The following is an 18,044-nucleotide window of genomic DNA, read 5'->3' as shown; positions in this document are numbered from 1 at the left end:
TTTCTAACAAGATTCCAGGTGATGCTGCTAGTCTGGGGACCATACTTTGAAAACCTCTGAACTAGACAATATCCCTCATAAAGAAGGTGAAAAGTGAGAATAGAATATGATCAAGAACAGAGTCTGGAAGAATACACATACTTAAAGAGGCAGTTAGAAAGGAGGAGTTAGTGAAGGAAAATGGAGAAGAATTTTCAGAGAATGGGAGGAGAATTGGGAGAGTTGCAAAAGGGCAGATTAACTAGTATCAAACAGCTGAACAGAATGAAGACTGAAAACAAGTTACTGGATAAAGTAATTAGGGGGTCACTGTGGAGCTCAGCAAAAAAAGTTATGTAGAGTGAGAGGGATGGAAGACATTGTAAGAAATTTTACAAGTACAGGCTACACTTTGAAAAGTTTGGTTGTAAAGAGTAGAAGGGAGAAAACAGAAGCTTGAGAAGGTAGAACACTGTGAGAAAGGTGATTTAGAACGAAAGAGTCGAGTACAATTGTAAACTAAAGAGGAAAGATGAAAAAAAAAAGAGGAAAGATGGAAGAGAGGAAGGTATGGAAGGTACAGGAAAAGTTAAGATAACTGAGAGTAAGGATCCCATTGGAGGTGTAATGGTCTTAGATAAAAGAGTCTGCTCTTCTTCTGAGATGGAGTGAAAAAGGTTAAGAGTAGACACTGTTAGAGCTGAAGGGAAAGGAAGGAGAAGGAAGCTGGGAGACACCTGCCTAAAGCCTCTGTTTTCTCTGCAGAGCTGCACTGTAAGACACATTAAAGGTGCTTCTTCTGGAAGATGGAAGGCAGTGCCAGATGGAAATACGAATCTACACAAAGGAAAGAAGAGTGCTGAAAGTGTGAAAAATCTGGGGAAATGTACAAGATACCACCCCTTCATTTTTTATCTTTTTAAAACATACTTGTTTAAAGCAAAAATAATGTTATAGGATTTATAGCAAAGTAAAACGTATGACAAAAAGAGCCCATAAGAAAGAGTGAAAATCCAAGTATACTAATATAAGGTTCTTATCCTTTATGTAAAGTGATATATTATTATTTGAAAGTAGACTGTGATAAAGATATAATAAGACCTAGATCAGTAGTTCTCAAAGTATTGTCTAGGGTTTAGAAAGAAGATTAGATCCAGAAATTCCAACCCCTCTCTAACAAAAGTTCCAGAAGGGGAGACTCACAGCATCCTGTGGAAAAGAAATCTTTTTAACCTAATGTTTCCAAAACTTAGCTGACCACAGAACTCACTTTTCAACACCTCGAGAACTATCGTTACATGAAATATATTTTTTAAAAATGTTACTGGTTCTGAGAGATGTTAATAAGCATTAAAAGATACCCTCATCACAGTATCAACACAGATATGCCTTACTTTAAACAAAGTGTGTTTCCCGTATCTAATATAACAGATAAATTAGTAGCTGTTCATTTTGAAGGAAAGAAGTCACAGACTTTGGGATATCAAGCAGATCTGGGTTTAAACCACCATTTGCTAGATATGAGACCTTATCTTTATTTGAGGATTAAATAACATAACATGCATAAAAGAACTAAAAGTAATCTGCCACAGAGTAGGTACTCACTAAATAGCAAATGATGGGGACTTCCCTGGTGGTACGGTGGGTGAGACTCTGCGCTCCCAATGCAGGGGGCCTGGGTTCGGTCCCTGGTGGGAAACTAGATCCTGCATGCATGCCACAACTAAGAGTTCGCATGCAGCAACTAAAGAAGTCCGCATGCCTCAACTAAGAAGCCCACATGCCGCAACTAAGAGTCCACATGCTGCAACTAAAGATCCCGCATGCCGCAACGAAGACCCAGTGCAGCCAAAATAAATTAATAAATAAGTAAATAAATATGGAAAAAATAGCAGATGATGACGATGGTGATAAAACAGGGAGGGGTCTTTTAAATAGTATGTCTCAGCACACTTAAAACGAAATTCAGTTCTCAGAAGTTACAACTTTTTTGAGAAGCATGGAGTGAATCTTCTCAATCAATGTTTTTAAAGAGCATAATGTAACATAAAATGTGTTCACTGTGATACCCAACTAAGAGGTTTACTTACCGAGATAGAAAAAAGATTTTACCACTATGCCATGCCATGCACAGACTTCCAATGAGGGCACTTTAGCAAACTGTTTCTTGTAAAAGGCAAAATAACAGAGATACTCACTAAAATCTTACTAATAACGGGGTTGTAATTTAAGCTAAATTTCTCACTGAGATGCTGGGCAATACAGTTCTAACAGTCATTGTTGGGTAATATTCATGCTAGTGAATTCATCAAGTAATAGTCACTGAGAGGATTCGGACAGGGGGAAAGAAAGTGATAGTTATTCCAGGCAGTGAAAATTAGATCTCTGTATGGCCACAATGCAAGAAGCAAGTCGCAATGATAAAGGATAAAGTTGTGTGCGTCCAAGAGCATATAGAGAGAGTCTTGATAGCTAGGCAGAAGAGTTCTAATTTGATTTGACAGGCAGGAGGAAACCACTGTCAAGTTCATCAGCTTAAAACTAATGTAATAAAAACAATGTTTACGGTAGACCCATCTACTAGTGACGTTCAACTTGCACTGAATAGGGAGTGAGTCAGGAAGCCTACTTTATTACTTGAATGATGGTTGAACTGAGACATTAGTAGACTACAGTAGTAAGACATACTTGTTATATAAATAAATGAACAAGTGAATTATGTTAATGTACAAATAGACAAGATTTGGTCATTATCTATTCAAAGAGGATGAAAGAGCCAGGTTGAATCAAATGGGTCCATGATGTTAAGGGCAGGTGATGGGGAGAATGGTGCTACCAGGAAAACTGGGAGGGGCATCTCTAGGGGAAATTTGTTCAGGTACCCCAAAATTAAAATGTTCAGTAAAAATTGTAGATATGAAATTAGATTTTAGAGAAGTTGCCTTTGTATATCATATTTTCTTATTCATAAATATACAAAAGTAATTTATATTAAATGTGTCATATATCCTGTGATACAGTTTTCCCCAGGTAGCATTATTTTAAATTATATTGGCTTAGGCTATACCAAAATCCAATTTAGTGAATGCCAGCCCAAAAGCCAGTAGGACTGGATTAAATCTGTCTTTTTAAATGGAATTTATATAAAAACCCCTGTGAATTTAAGTATTATAATTCCCATTTTATAGATAAGAAAAAATATAAGGCAGATTTGAAAGGGATCAACAGAGGAGTGATAGATTTTAATGGAGTGAATTGACTCCAGCAATGCTTAAACCTAGCTAACTCTAATTTATCCACAAAAATTGACAGGGACAGCAACACAGCAGCACAAGAAAGCAGGTAAGCCCAAAGTTAATGATAATATAGAATTGGAATATCCTATTTTGCCACAGGAATCTTAAAAATCAGGTATGTCTGATTCTCAAACTAATATCTAGAGATAAGATTAAGTGAGAGTTCTTTTCAAAAATGTGTTCTGCATACTGAGAACATACAGTGTAGTTTCCACCATGAGCAACAACCTGGGACTGAAAATCAAATGAATAGAATGGGAAGACAGACCTCTTAAAATCGGAACTCAAAGGTTCCTGTTTGTACCTAAGGATATAGAGAGATAGGATGTCATTATGAAACAGTGTATCTAATTCTTACCATTAATAACTGGTGTGTAAACAACAATCCCAGCCAAGTTTGGGTCAGATACAGTTGTGTCCAGAATAAGGCCCCCGATGCTGAAAGAAGCAAAAGCATATAATTTAGGGAAGAGGAAAGGAAATGTACTAATTGGAAGCTGTTCTTTATATACAAACACCCCTATTTTTAAACATAAAATATTTAGACATTTGAAAAATTGAATAAAAAGAAAAAATATTCAAAGTAAAAATCACTGTCAAAAGCAAAATGGTGAAAACAAAACATGGCATAAGCTGTAGCCCCACGTTTCAGGGCTCTCCTTCTGGTCTACATGTTTACATACGTTACACGTAAAAAGGAAAAAAGCATATACTTTAAGTGCATTAAAATGTCTGGAAGGACATGTAAGAAATTATTAACAATGTCCACCCCTACAGGTGACACTGACAGGAGACTCATGGTCATTTTGTATCCTTCTGTACTTATTAGTTTTTTAAAAACCATGTGCATTTATTACCCTTATAATTTAAAAAAAGGTTTAAAGAGTATCTTTTCATATTTGAAGAAAGCAAGCCATTAAAGAGATGACTTTTATTGTGTTAAAACTAGATATAGTAGATTACAGTGTCTGACCATTGGTAAATTAAAACAATGAGTTGCAGCCATAGAAAGAGCTGATCTGAAGAACAGAGGTCTGGAAAAATAACATACAGCTATACAGTGGCAAGATACACACTCTCAGTGTCTCAATGGAGCTTGGAGATTTTTTGTTTGTTTGTTTCCAAGACCATTAACAATTGGTTAACTTCAGTCTGTTGGTCTACGTACTATAAAACAGTGTCAGTCCCAGTATTTCATGGGATCCTGTTGCCAAATCTTCCAGGAAAATGCAATTCACGTTACAGAAAAATGAACTATATGCTGTCAGAGAACAGGGTTGATGGTCAACTATCAGATCAAAGGTTCTTACCACTACCTGATAGTTAATATTAGGAAATTATTAAATCTTTACTATTTTAATTCTTTAATAATATAAATGAATGGCTAAATATGCCTAAACTGCTAGGAGTTCCCATTAAAAAGTATACTATAAAGTCTAAAAACAGTCATCCTTAGAAATATTTTACTATGTAATTTAAAAAACTATGTATTTCATAGAATAAACTAGTTATATGTCAAAGAATAAATCTCCATGCCAAAACACACAGATCATGCTGTGTATATAACATGAACACTTGCTAAAATAATTTTATTACCCAGGTGATAAAAACTTATCATAGAAAAATTAGAAAATACAAACAAAAAGAAGAAAAATCAACCATAGGGCTTCCCTGGTGGCGCAGTGGTTGAGAGTCCGCCTGCCGATGCAGGGGACGCGGGTTCGTGCCCCGGTCCGGGAAGATCCCACATGCCGCGGAGCGGCTGGGCCCGTGAGCCATGGCCGCTGAGCCTGCGCGTCCGGAGCCTGTGCTCGGCAACGGGAGAGGCCACAACAGTGAGAGGCCCGCGTACCGCAAAAAAAAAAAAAAAAAAAAAAAAAATCAACCACAGTTACATCATTCAGGGTTATACTGTTACCATGTTGATATATAGCCTCCCAGACATTTTTAAACATATATATATATATTTTAAAATAAATTTATTTATTTTTGGCTGTGTTGGGTCTTTGTTGCTGCACGCGGGCTTTCTCTAGTTGAGGTGAGCGGGGGCTACTCTTCGTTGCGGTGTGCGGGCTTCTCATTGTAGTGGCTTCTCTTGCTGTGGAGCACGGGCTCCAGGTTCACGAGTTTCAGTAGTTGTGGCACGGGGGCTCAGTAGTCGTGGCTCACGGGCTCTAGAGCGCAGGCTCAGTAGTTGTGGCGCACGGGTTTAGTTGCTCCGTGGCATGCAGGATCTTCCCAGACCAGGGCTCGAACTTGTGTCCCCTGCATTGGCAGGCGGATTCTTAACCATTGAGCCACGAGGGAAGTCCAAAACATGTATAGTTTTAAAAATAAAAACTCAAATTGTAAAAGTAGTTTTCTTCACTTGTATTAAATTTGATTTTTATCAAACAAACATACATGCATCATTTAAAAGGCGAAAGTACCACAAAGCTTATAAAATAGCCCCTAGCCCTAACAACACATCCTGCTCTCCACTAGCAATTCTTTTTAACTTCTTTAACTGTTTCTTCTGGCATTTAATCCTCTATTTCTAAACAGCATGTTTATACTATTTCTTGATTTTTAATTTTAGACATTTACCTAATGACGTCCACTATGGCAGGTGAGCATTTAGTCTCTCTTACCCTTCCCTCCCCACATTAGTCCCTTCACAATTCCCTTCCTTCCTCTATCCTGCCAATCTGGTTATATTATAATTTTTGGTGAAATATTTAGGTTTTACTTTATTTTAACAGTGAAATCATTATTCACAACTGGGCCACAAAGTGTGTTGAGATCTCCCCATTTGTACTGTTTTGCCTTGTTTCATATTTTTCTTAATTTTTTTTAGGTACTTATTACTAATTCAGAATCAAATTTGGAACAAAGTTAATGAATGGCCTCTGAATACATACTCATTAGGTAACCAATCAGTTCCCTTTTTTTTCCCTTAGAGACATTCCTTCTTAAGGTCACTGTCTTGCCAACCTGGACAGTTGCTCTGTAGGTCTGATGCTCAGCTGTCATTCTGTACCTTCCCTTCACCTCCCCACGATGGGTCTTGGTTTATGTACTATGACCAGGTCCCAACATTTCATGGGATCCTGTTGACCAAATCCTCCAGGAAAACACAATCTACATCATAGAAAAATGAACCACATGTTGTCACAGGTTTCCTCATTCCCGTGTCATCTTATTTCTTGATTATTTCCTCATTTTGATAGACATCTTCTCTCAGCTTTTATATGAGAGGGTATACGGGAAATAAATTTTTTGAGATCCTGCATGTCTGAAAGCTTCTTGAGTCTACGCTTATGCTTGCTTGATACAGTGAGCATGTTTTATGTTCAAAACAATTTTCCCTCAGAATTGTGAGGGAATCACTTGGTGTTGCAGCTGGACATCATTCCAATTCCCAATCCCTTATATGCAACTGGACTTTCCTCTCTGGAAGCTTTTGGGATTTATGATAATGTGCTTTGCTTGGGGTCCCTCCTACTCATTGTGCGAGGTACTCAGGGGGCCTTTTAAATCTGGAAGCCCATGTTCTTCAATTCTGGGGAATTTTCTTGTATTATTTCTTTGATAATTTCCTCTCCTTATTGTTTGCTCCGATTGTCCACCTCTTTGCTTTCTGGTCTACTTTCCAGGATAGTTCCTCAACTCTACCCTCAAGATTTTTCTTCTGATTCTTTTTGTTTCTACTATTTATACATTTTTATATTCCCAAGAGCTCTTCCAATTTTTCAAATCCTCCTTATTAGAAAATTCTGTTCTTACATTATAGATGCCATAACTTCTCTAATTTCTCTGAGGATACTGGTGATCGTTTTTGGAGACTTTTCAACTATGCCTGCAATTTTGGGGGAACGTTTTTGTTTTTGTTTTTGTCTCTGTCATGTTAAAAGCCTTAACCAAATGTCTGGCGACCGTTTACTGTCTGCTCCTCCTTAAGGGATACTGCAAAGCATATCTGGAGCTCTCTGTGCACAAGCGCAGAACTTGTCAGCAGGCGGGCCTCACTGAAGAATGATCAGATGGGCATGTAGCTCTTTCACTAAAGGATCCACAGGGTCAGTTTTTGCAGGTTTTTCTTTTGAGCTGATGAGCTTCCCCAGAAAGGAATTATCTAATTTTTTGCCTGGGGGTAAAAGCCAGAGTGCCAGCATTCTATGAGAAAAGTGGGATCGGGTTTTCATTGTTCAGCATGTAGACTTTTCCTTAATTCTTGTTTTTTATACAGTGTTTAATCCACAGCCTCACTGGTGCAGGTGATTCTAAATCCAGAGGCTCTATGATTTACCCTCTCCAGGGTTAATTCTTGTCTTCTATAGAATGGGAGGAGGCAGTCACCTGGGTGGTCAAGCTAGCAAAGGGCTTTTAGGTTCTAATTGCTTCTTACTTTAACTTTCAACCAATCCCCTTCATTTCAGCTTTCAGAAGTTCTTAGTGTCTCTAAATCCTCCACCTTTTGGGGTTTCTGAGGCTCAGTTCAGCTTGCTTCTTATCGGTGTCCCCTTGTCCTGCAGGCAGTTAGGTTTTAGCTTTTTTCATTCTGATAGTTCAGTTAACAACCACAGAACCGATTCCTATCTTACTGATTTTGGTAAATCTTTCACCTACTTTCCTCTCTGCTCCCCTTCTGTTTTTGTGGTTGTACAGCTTTTTTATTCTTTTACTGTCATTTTAATAGCTTCAATAAGGAAGAAGATAAACGTGTCAATCTACCATCTTTAATAGGAAATTCATATTCTTTTCTAGCTTTCTCCTTTCACCAAATGTATAATGAACACCTTTCCACATCAAAGGAATGTTGCAATGCTACTCTTGATGGCTGACTAATATTTCATTTTGTGACTATGCCACAATTTATTCAATCAACATCTGATTGCTAGACATCTAAGGTGTTCTCTCTCTCTCTTTTGTTATTAAACATTCCACTGTGATGAAGATCCTTACAACTTAATCACTTGCATAGACCCATAATTATATCTTTAAGTCCTGTCGGAGTCCTAGAAGTGGCATAGTCAAATGGTATGTACATTTCTAAGGTTTTCTGATACTTATCCGAGCACTTACTGTTCAAAATAAGTGATGTCCTTGTCAGGTTAAAACTCACACAGACAAAGACAAACACCACTAAATTTTAATCATCAATCTGGTAAGGATTTGGTTGGGGAAAAGTTTGAAACTGGTAGCAAATGAGGTTCCATACATCCACTGATTTCAATAACTCTTGTCACTATATCCCTATTACTTGGGATAATAAAGAACCGACTGTATAAAATGATTGACCTAAGAAATAAAAACAGGCAATTGGTTTGTTTTAATATATACATAGATACATGCATATAGAATAACTGCCCCCCACACGCACGCACAAACACACACTTTAATACTAACCTACTTATAACCATAGCTGTTATCACAGGCTCCCAGCCTGAGTGCAGAACCGTCCTTGTGGCTGGATGTTTGGCAGCTATTATAATCCAGATAGGAGTTAGAGCCAAGAAAAAGACACCAACTAATGGAGGAATGTAGTAATAGGTCTCTAAAATTCAAAAAGAGACAACATTTCAATCTCTCTTATAACCATATAGCAAATGTAAGTATTAAAAGTTTACCAGAAGATATGTTATCAAACACACTCATGCTATATACTTTCTATAAATTTCAAACAAATTGAAAACTATAGATAAGGTAAAAATGTTAAATAATGTAACTGAAAGCTAACACATTAATTCAACATTTATTGAAATAGTTATGTGACCTAGATGTGAACAACAACAGTAATAATAACAAGAGTAACAACAGTAAAAAATCTAACATTACTTGGCTCCTACCATTTTCCAAATATTGTGCTAAATGCTTTATGTTCATTGTCTCACTTAATTGTCCTCACAAGTATGAGGTAGAAACTCATTCCTACCTTATGAAGAAACTGAGGCTTAGGAGCTTAAGAACACCACTAAGAAACAGCAAGAATTGGGAGAAAATGACATCTGTCTGACACTGAAGTTAGTGCTCTTAACTCCAAACTATAAAGTCTAATAGGACATTGTTTTTACCCATCAGGATCTTATAGCACAAGCATTCCATGGAATATTGGCCAATGAATTGATAATAGATATCCTCCTAATTCTGAATAGTGTTCCAATATCCAAAATGAAATTGAAATACTAGGTTTAATAAACAGATTTCTTCACTGCAAAATTACTCAGAACCTTTAATATGCAAAAATATGCAAACCAGAGTTTGGCCAGACTACTTAGTTTCACATCTGATGTTACAACTTACCTTGGACGAGAAATTTAACTTCTAAAAAGAAAAACAAATATCGTATATTAACGCATATATGTGGAACCTAGAAAAATGGTACAGATGAACTGGTTTGCAGGGCAGAAATAGAGACACAGATGTAGAGAACAAACGTATGGACACCAAGAGGGGAAAGTGGTGGGGGCTGGTGGTATGGGATGAATTGGGAGATTGGGATTGACATATATACACTAATATTGTATAAAATAGATAACTAATAAGAACCTCCTGTATAAAAAAATAAATAAAATTTAAAAAGAAGAAATTTAACTTCTATAAATTTAAATTTCCTTATCTATAAAATGATAAAAATTATTATAACTATTTCATGGGGTTATTGTGAGTCTTAAGAGAATTAACACATGTAATTTAACTAGAATAGCACCCAGGCACATAGTTAACATTTACTGAACACTTACTAGCAACATAATCATCATTGCCATTGTTATTAGCATCTTTCTACTTGTGATATACTCAGATAACAGAGTGCCAGGATATTTTTTTATACCTCTCTGTGGTAGATTGCCTTACTTGATCATAATTATTCATTCTCTCCCCATTCTTGTTAATGCTTTCCTATTGAGTTTAGGAAAGCTTATTGACTTTGGGCTTGGCTATTTGTCTAGCTTTGTAGACATGATGTATGCCATCTCTGAGCAAAATCTGAAATGTGCTTTTGGAAATTACTAGAAGATTTATAAATATATGTAGATAGATAGATAGTAAAATGTTTTCAGACACTGACAACTGGTATTGCAGGACTGTGATCCCTGAGAGAGGGGAAAGAAATGAGATAAGCCCTACAATAGCCTGAGCTTTCTGACTAAAGGCACATTCCAGACCACAGCTCAGGAAGGGAGAATTTCAGCAGAGTGAGTCTAAGGCAGCAGGAATTTACAGGGAAGAACACTGGAGAAGAGGAAGCTATTAGAGAGGGAGCTTGCAAACTGAATACCAAGCCATGCATGCATAGGGTGAATTCCACAAGGCTAAGCCAAGACAATTGGGGATTTGTAAACTAAAAAAATTCCCAGAGTGTACAAAGGGCTAGAAGTCATTTGAGATCTAACCCCCTAGATAGGAGCGCCTCTTTGAAAACTGAGAACATTCAGTGGAGACCAAAGAAGGGATACTTCTTAGTAGTAGGGCTAGCCCTATTGTAATGTCTACTCTAGATCTATTCCACAATGCAGGGTACTAGCCACTATATGATCACAGCTAGATCTAGTCCAGTGAAGCTTAAAACCAAGCCCTGTAAGGCTCAAACTAATCCACAAACAGCTGCCTACAAGAAAAAGGTCCATGAAAACTGTAAGATGCTGATGAAAGAAACTGAAGACGACACAAACAGATGGAAAAATATACTGTATTCTTGGATTGGAAGAATCAATACTTTTAAAATGAGCATGCCACCCAAGGCAATCTACAGATTCAACACAATCCCTATCAAATTACCAATAGCATTTTCCACAGAACTAGAACAAAATTTTTTTTAATTTGTATGGAAACAGAAAAGACCCCAAATAGCCAAAGCAATCCTGAGAAAGAAGAACAAAGCTGGAAAAATCACACTCCCTGACTTCAGACTATACTACAAAGCTACAGTAATCAAAACAGTATGGTTCCAGCACAAAAACAGACGTATAGATCAATGGAACAGAATAGAAAGCCCAGAAATAAAAACATGCACTTATGGTCAATTAATTTACAACAAAGGAGGCAAGAACATACAATAGAGAAGAGACAGTCTCTTCAATAAGTGGTGCTGGGAAAAGTGGACAGCTACATGTAAAAGAATGAAATTAGAACATTCTCTAACACCACATACAAAAACAAATTCAAATGGATTAAAGACCTAAATGTAAGACTGGATACTATAAATCTCCTAGAGGAAAATGTAGGCAGAACACTCTTTGACATAAATTGCAGCAATATTTTTTTGGATCTGTCTCCTAGAGTAATGGAAACAAAAACAAAAATAAACAAATGGGACCCATTAAATTTAAAAGGTTTTGCACAGCAAAGGAAACCATAAACAAAACAAAAAGACAACCCACAGAATGGGAGAAAATATTTGCAAATGATGTGACTGACAAGGGATTAATTTCCAAAATATACAAACAGCTCGTATAGCTTAATATCCAAAAAACAAACAACCCAATCAAAATATAGTTAGAAGACCTAAATAAACATTCCTCCAAAGAAGACATACAAATGGTCAACAGGCACATGAAAAAATGCCCAACATCGCTAATTATTAGAGAAATGCAAATCAAAACTACAATGAGTTATCACCTCACACCAGTCAGAATGGCCATTATTAAAAAGTCTACAAATAATAAATGCTGGAGAGGGTGTGGAGAACCAGGAACCCTCCTACACTGTTGGTGGGAATGTAAATTGGTACAGCCACTATAGAGAATAGTATGGAGGTTCCTTAAAAAACTAAAAATAGAGTTACCACATGATCCAGCAATCCCACTCCTGGGCATATATCTGGAGAAAACCATAATTCGAACAGGTACATGCACCCTCAATGTTCATTGCAGTACTATTTACAATAGCCAAGACAAGGAATCAACCTAAATGTCCATCAACAGATGAATGGATAAAGAAGATATGCAATGGAATATTATTCAACCATAAAAAGAATGATATAATGTCATTTGCAGCAACGTGGATGGATCTAGAGATTATTATACTAAGTGAAGTAAGTCAGAGAAAGACAAATATCATACTATATCACTTATATGTGGAATCTAAAAAAATGATACAAATGAACTTATTTACAAAACATAAATAGACTCACAGACACAGGAAACAAACTTATGGTTACCAAAGGGGATGGAGGGGGGAGGGGTGGGGGGATGGAGGGGGAGAGGGGTGGGGGGATGGGGGGAGAGATAAATTAGGAGTTTGGGATTAACATATACACACTATTATATATAAAACAGGCAAACAACAAAGACCTACTGTATAGCACTGGAAACTATACTCAATATCTTGTAATAACCTATAATGGAAGAGAATCTGAAAAAGAGTATATATATATATGTATGTATGTATGTATATGTATAACAATCACTTTGCTGTACACTTGAAACTAACACAACACTGTAAATTAACTATACTTCAATCTTTTAAAAAAAGCAAAAAGCAGAACAAATACTCTGTAAGGAAAAAACAGTCAAGCACTTAACATTACATTCACAATGTCTAACATCCAATCAAAAATTATTTTTAAGAGTTTGAAATTATATTTGGTTGCATTTATAAACCTAGTTAAATACCAGGAAATATTCTATTTACTTTAGACATTTCACTTATCTCACAAAAGTTTCCTAGTACTTAAAGTAACCTTTCTAAATCTAATAAATTATATGCACAAATATGGTGAGTCTTATGTTTTCATAAATATTCATGCAATGTATATAAATTTGGTAAGATTTCTATTTAACAATCACAAGAATAAATTAATTACATAATCATTACTTTTAAAATGGAATCAGAAGACTGGCATGTTACTGTAATGGGCTAAGTAACAAGTATATTTAAAAATGTGTACTGCCTCTTTACCATAAAATCATTCATACCATAAATTTGATTCTCAAATATTTTTATACTTAGTTTTAAATCTCCCTAGGGTTAAAAGTTGCCTACCCATTCTTGAAACAGTTGCATCATCCCAAGACATTTTTGGTAATATCATTTTAGCTGATCGAGCTTTTCTTATTGTCAGACATCTCAGCCAGGACATTCCTGCATTTTTCTCAAGGACTCTAATACACATTTTGTATGGTAGGGAATTCATAACTTAAACACAGAGTTGATCTCACAGTCTTTGTAGCCTACAGCCTTAGATTTAAGTTAAATGTCACTAAATTTTTCTGATGTCTCACAAAATTCTTCAACTGTTATTCACACCCTTCTCTTGGACTGAATTTTATATTTTATCATTTTAACATATTTAAAAATCTCCTCACCTATGATTAAGATGTTTAAATTAAATAGAAACTCAATTTTTTTCAAATCAGGTAGGAACAATTACTATAAATATTAAAATAATACCCAAACAAATTTTACACTCATGGTTTTAGCTGGATTTGCCAACACATCTTCAAAATAATTGTGCTAACAAAATTCATTTAAATATTTCCTTCCATTTAAAGGGACATAACTAGTGCTACATATAGAGTCATTTTCTCCATAGCTTTTTTAAAACATGAAGAAACTTTTATTGGATGGATTTCCAGTTCTCTTTGCTAAACCATTAGATAGGGATAAATAACATTCCAATTAGGAAGCATTCTTACCTCCTAAAACAACTAAGGTTACCAACAATCTCTTTATAGACTCAAACAGCAAACTAAAAGCATTAAAACCCACTAAACACAACTGAAAAGAACTATTCTGCTAGGTTGTCTTAGTATTTTCATCTTCAGGTAAAGAGAGGAGCACCATGCCAGGCTTTTAATTTATTCTCAACATCACATCTCTGGAAGGACATCTTAAGTTGAAGAAAACGCTCACCATCCTAACTCCAGAATCATTGCCCTGGATTGTCAAAGAGGGGGAAAAATTTCTCAGGAAAGAAATAAAAAATAATGAGTGGGCAGTTCCTCAAAAAGTTAAAGAGTTATCATATGATCTAGAAATTCCACTCCTAGGTATATACCAATAGAGTTGAAAACATACGTTCACACAAAAACATGTATGACAATGTTCAAAGCAGCATTATTCATAACAGCCAAAAAGTGGGTGCAACCCAAATGTCCGACTAATGGTAAATGGATAAACAAAATGTGATATATCCATACAATGGAATATTAGTCAGCCATATTATTAACCCATACAATGAAATATTATTCAGTACTGCATGGTATTCAGAACTGATTTATGCTAAAGCATGAACCTTGAAAACGTACTAATTGAAGGAAACTGGATATAAAAGGTCACATATTATATGATTCCATTTTTTGAAATGTCTAAAATAGGCAAAGACAGAAACTAGATTAGTGGTTGCCAGTGCTGGGGGGAGGGTGGAATGGGGAGTGACTGCTAAAGTTTCTTTTTGGGGTGATGAAAATGTTCTGGAATGAGATAATAGGTTTCACAATCTTATAACTATGCCAAAACTACGGAATTGTGCACTTTTAAAAGGTGAATTGTATGATGTAATTGAATTATATCTCAATTTTTTAAAATTCCCACAATGAAAAAAAAGGAGGGGGTACTATACTCTTTAAAAATGTCAACGTTATAAAATATAAAGAACATACATATATTCATACAGACAGATGGACAGAATAAAAGATAAAGTAAATGGAGTAAAATGTTAACATTTGGTGAACATGGGTACAGGGTATACAGGGTTTTTTGTACTATTTTATTTTTGCAACTATTCTATAAGTTTAAAATTATCTCCAAATAAAATTTTTTAACATTAAAAAAAAAGAATGGGAAAACCATGGTAAAATCAAAATATCTAAAATGATTTACTGCAAATGTATTCAATTTCCTGCAAATCTAACATGCCCACTCCCACCAAATTAAATCGTATGTTTAATTGTATAGGACCCTCTTACCTTTTCCCTGGCTAAATTCTAATCCAATAGTTAGGTGGAAATTACAAATATACAAAAAGAGAAAGGTGCTAAAATATTCCTCTTTTTAGGATATATTGGTGTTTTATAGATAATTAAAGAATTACTTTTAGAAAACCACTGATGACACAATCAGTGAGGGAAACTGGTTGATTAAAAGCCAACCATGAACTTCTGCATTAATATCAAAACCTAAAAGTGTTTGCCTTCTAAATTAAATGACCCTTTTTAATACATTTAAATGACCCTAGTCAAAATAATATTTTGTATTAATTTCTGGGGATATCATCTTGTGTAATGTGGTAGGATGAATAATGGTCCTCAAAGACATCCACATCCTAATCTCCAGAACCAGGGAATGTTACCTTATATGGCAAAAAGGGGCTTTGCAGATGTGATTAAGTCAAAGATTTTGAAATAGGGAGATTATCCTGGATTATTTGAGTAAGCCCTAAAGTAATCACAGGTGTGTACTTATAGGCAGGAAGTAGACAGGAATTTGACTACAGAAGACAAAATAATGTGACCACAGAAGCAGAGATCAGTAATGTGGCTGCAAGCCAAGGAATGCTAGCGGCTACCAGAAAATGAAACAAGTTAAGGAACGATTCCCCCTGAAACCTCCAGAAGGAACGAGCCCTGCCGACACCTTCATTTTAGCCCTGAATAACAAACTCATTTTGGGCTTTGACCTCCAGAACTGTACGAAAATTAATTACTGTTGTTTTAAGCCACAAGGCTGTGGTAATTTGTTACAGCAGCAATGGAAACGAATACAGGACTATAGATAAAACTGTAGAATTTTAAGCCTAATTAATGTCTGTGTACCTCGGTACTGATTCCATGATACAGGTAAACTACAGAAAGGTAAGGATTAACACGGCTAAAGTGGTTCAAACTGCTATGATTCCACTTAACTGCGAAACATAACTGCCATCTTTTTGATTCATGGCTTTCACATTTATCTAGATTGTTGGTGGCATTTTGTAACTGCTGTTACATAATTTCATTAATAGCATTCATTATTTTCACCCTAAATTCTTCTGAAATATGTAGCTGCTATGAGTGACATTTTTATATATTGGCTGTTTGTGTGCAAACAAGAAAGCAATGGGCATGGAAAGTTGTAAACACTTTTTAAAATGCCCTTTATAATAACCATCAGAATTTCCTCACTAGACTGACCTTCTAGGAATCACTCTAAACTGAGATCATACGGTGCTACAGAACTCTGTAGAAGAGTGACATGCACGATAATTTTACATTCTACTTACATCACCACATCAAGGCAGTGATACTCTAGAATGTTTTGTAAATATCCCTGTTAGTCTCCACAGGACCCAAGTAACAATCTGAGGCAGACTGTTATTGCTCTTAGAGCTTATTGCTTCTTAGGCCATCTTTTTAAAGTTAACCTTGAGGAATGAGAAATGAATCAACATTTTGCTTCTCAGATCTTGCCTAAAGAGAGAAAAGCTGATAATTTTTCAAATCAGTATATATCATGTACATACAAGAATTACATAGCCATGTAGTTATAAAAAATTGAAAAAGAGTCTTTAAAATCCTCTTAAAATTATGCATACAAGAAAAAGAAAAGGCAACAATCATTGTGTACAGGTATTTCAGTTACTGGCCCAACGTTAGATCCTTATAATAGTTTTAAAAATAACTACATGTTTAAAGATTACCATATGGATGAATAAATGCCTTTATACTTTCTCTACAAGTCATACCTAAGCATATCATAATCTAGAGCTTAGATTACTCTCCAAACTGACTTTCTATTTCCTCTTCTATTTTCTTTTTTTTTTTAAGATTTTTTTTTTGATATGGACCATTTTTTTCTTTAAAGTCTTTATTGAATTTGTTAGAATATTGCTTCTGCTTTATGTTTTGGTTTTTTGGCTGTGAGTCATGTGGGATCTTAGCTCCCCAACCAGAGATTGAACCTGTGTCCCCTGCATTGGAAGTTGAAGTCTTAACCACTGGACCACCAAGGAAGTCCTTCCTCTTCTATTTTCATTTGAAATAGATTTTTTCTAGCCACATGTTGCCATTTTTATTTTTTTATGGTGATACTAATGTCTAAATACTTTCTGCTAAGGCAGTATACTCTATTTTCCTAATACTATGTCCTCATTGAAAGGATCATTTTTTTCATTACAATTTATTATGTTATTGGACAGGTACTGTGGCAAAGTCATTTAGAGGCATAACTCTCCTTCATTTTCCATACATATACCACTTCCTAAATAATTTCTATTCACATTAATTGGATAGCTTTCAAAAGGAATAAAACATTTGGTGAAGTGCTATTTATTTAACATCCACTATGTATATGGCACTATGGAGTCAACAAAACAAATAAATAAAATAAAGACACAGTTTTGTCCTCAAGAGGCTTATACCATCATAAGGGAAGATACTACATTTACTTAAAAAGCTATAATGACTGGCCAAATATAAAGAATGACTTAAGAGAAGTGTCAATAAAGTGCTATAGGAATTCAGAGGAGAAAAAATTACCTAAGATTAGGGAAATATATGAATTTAGTTTTGAAAAATGAGGATTCTGACTGGCCTTCATGGAGGAGGGGAATGACATAAGAAAGAAAAGACAAAAATCACAGGTGGCGTATGAGAATCAGTAAATGGCTGAGTTTGGCTGGAGTACAAGAAAGGCAAGAGGTACAAGAAAGGGAGGAGCAGGCAGGAGCTTGAGAAGGAAGACTCCAGGAGGCCTGAACACCAAGTTAAAACTTTAACCTTGTTCACTAAGCAATAAAGACTTCCTCTCAGGGTGACTACAAAAATAAAGTCAGTAACCGTAAACAAAGCTTTGTTTCTTTTGTCCTTTTTT

General features: G+C 35.6%; 1 protein-coding gene across 2 annotated transcripts in view; it reads right to left on the bottom strand.

The window, feature by feature from the left end:
• SLC41A2 (solute carrier family 41 member 2) overlaps positions 1-18,044 on the bottom strand; it is a 128,721-nt gene that overhangs the window by 45,094 nt on the left and 65,583 nt on the right. For both annotated transcript variants that reach the window (XM_073788246.1, XM_019918735.3), the window contains exons 7-8: positions 8,664-8,811; positions 3,634-3,713 (exon numbers count right to left, since the gene is read on the bottom strand). In XM_073788246.1, coding sequence (XP_073644347.1) covers positions 3,634-3,713; positions 8,664-8,811 — 228 coding nt within the window. The remainder of the gene's footprint in view (positions 1-3,633; positions 3,714-8,663; positions 8,812-18,044) is intronic.

The sequence above is a fragment of the Tursiops truncatus genome, chromosome 11 (genome assembly GCF_011762595.2).
Source record: "Tursiops truncatus isolate mTurTru1 chromosome 11, mTurTru1.mat.Y, whole genome shotgun sequence".
NCBI lineage: Eukaryota > Metazoa > Chordata > Mammalia > Artiodactyla > Delphinidae > Tursiops > Tursiops truncatus.
This window is presented reverse-complemented; position numbering and strand designations above follow the sequence as displayed.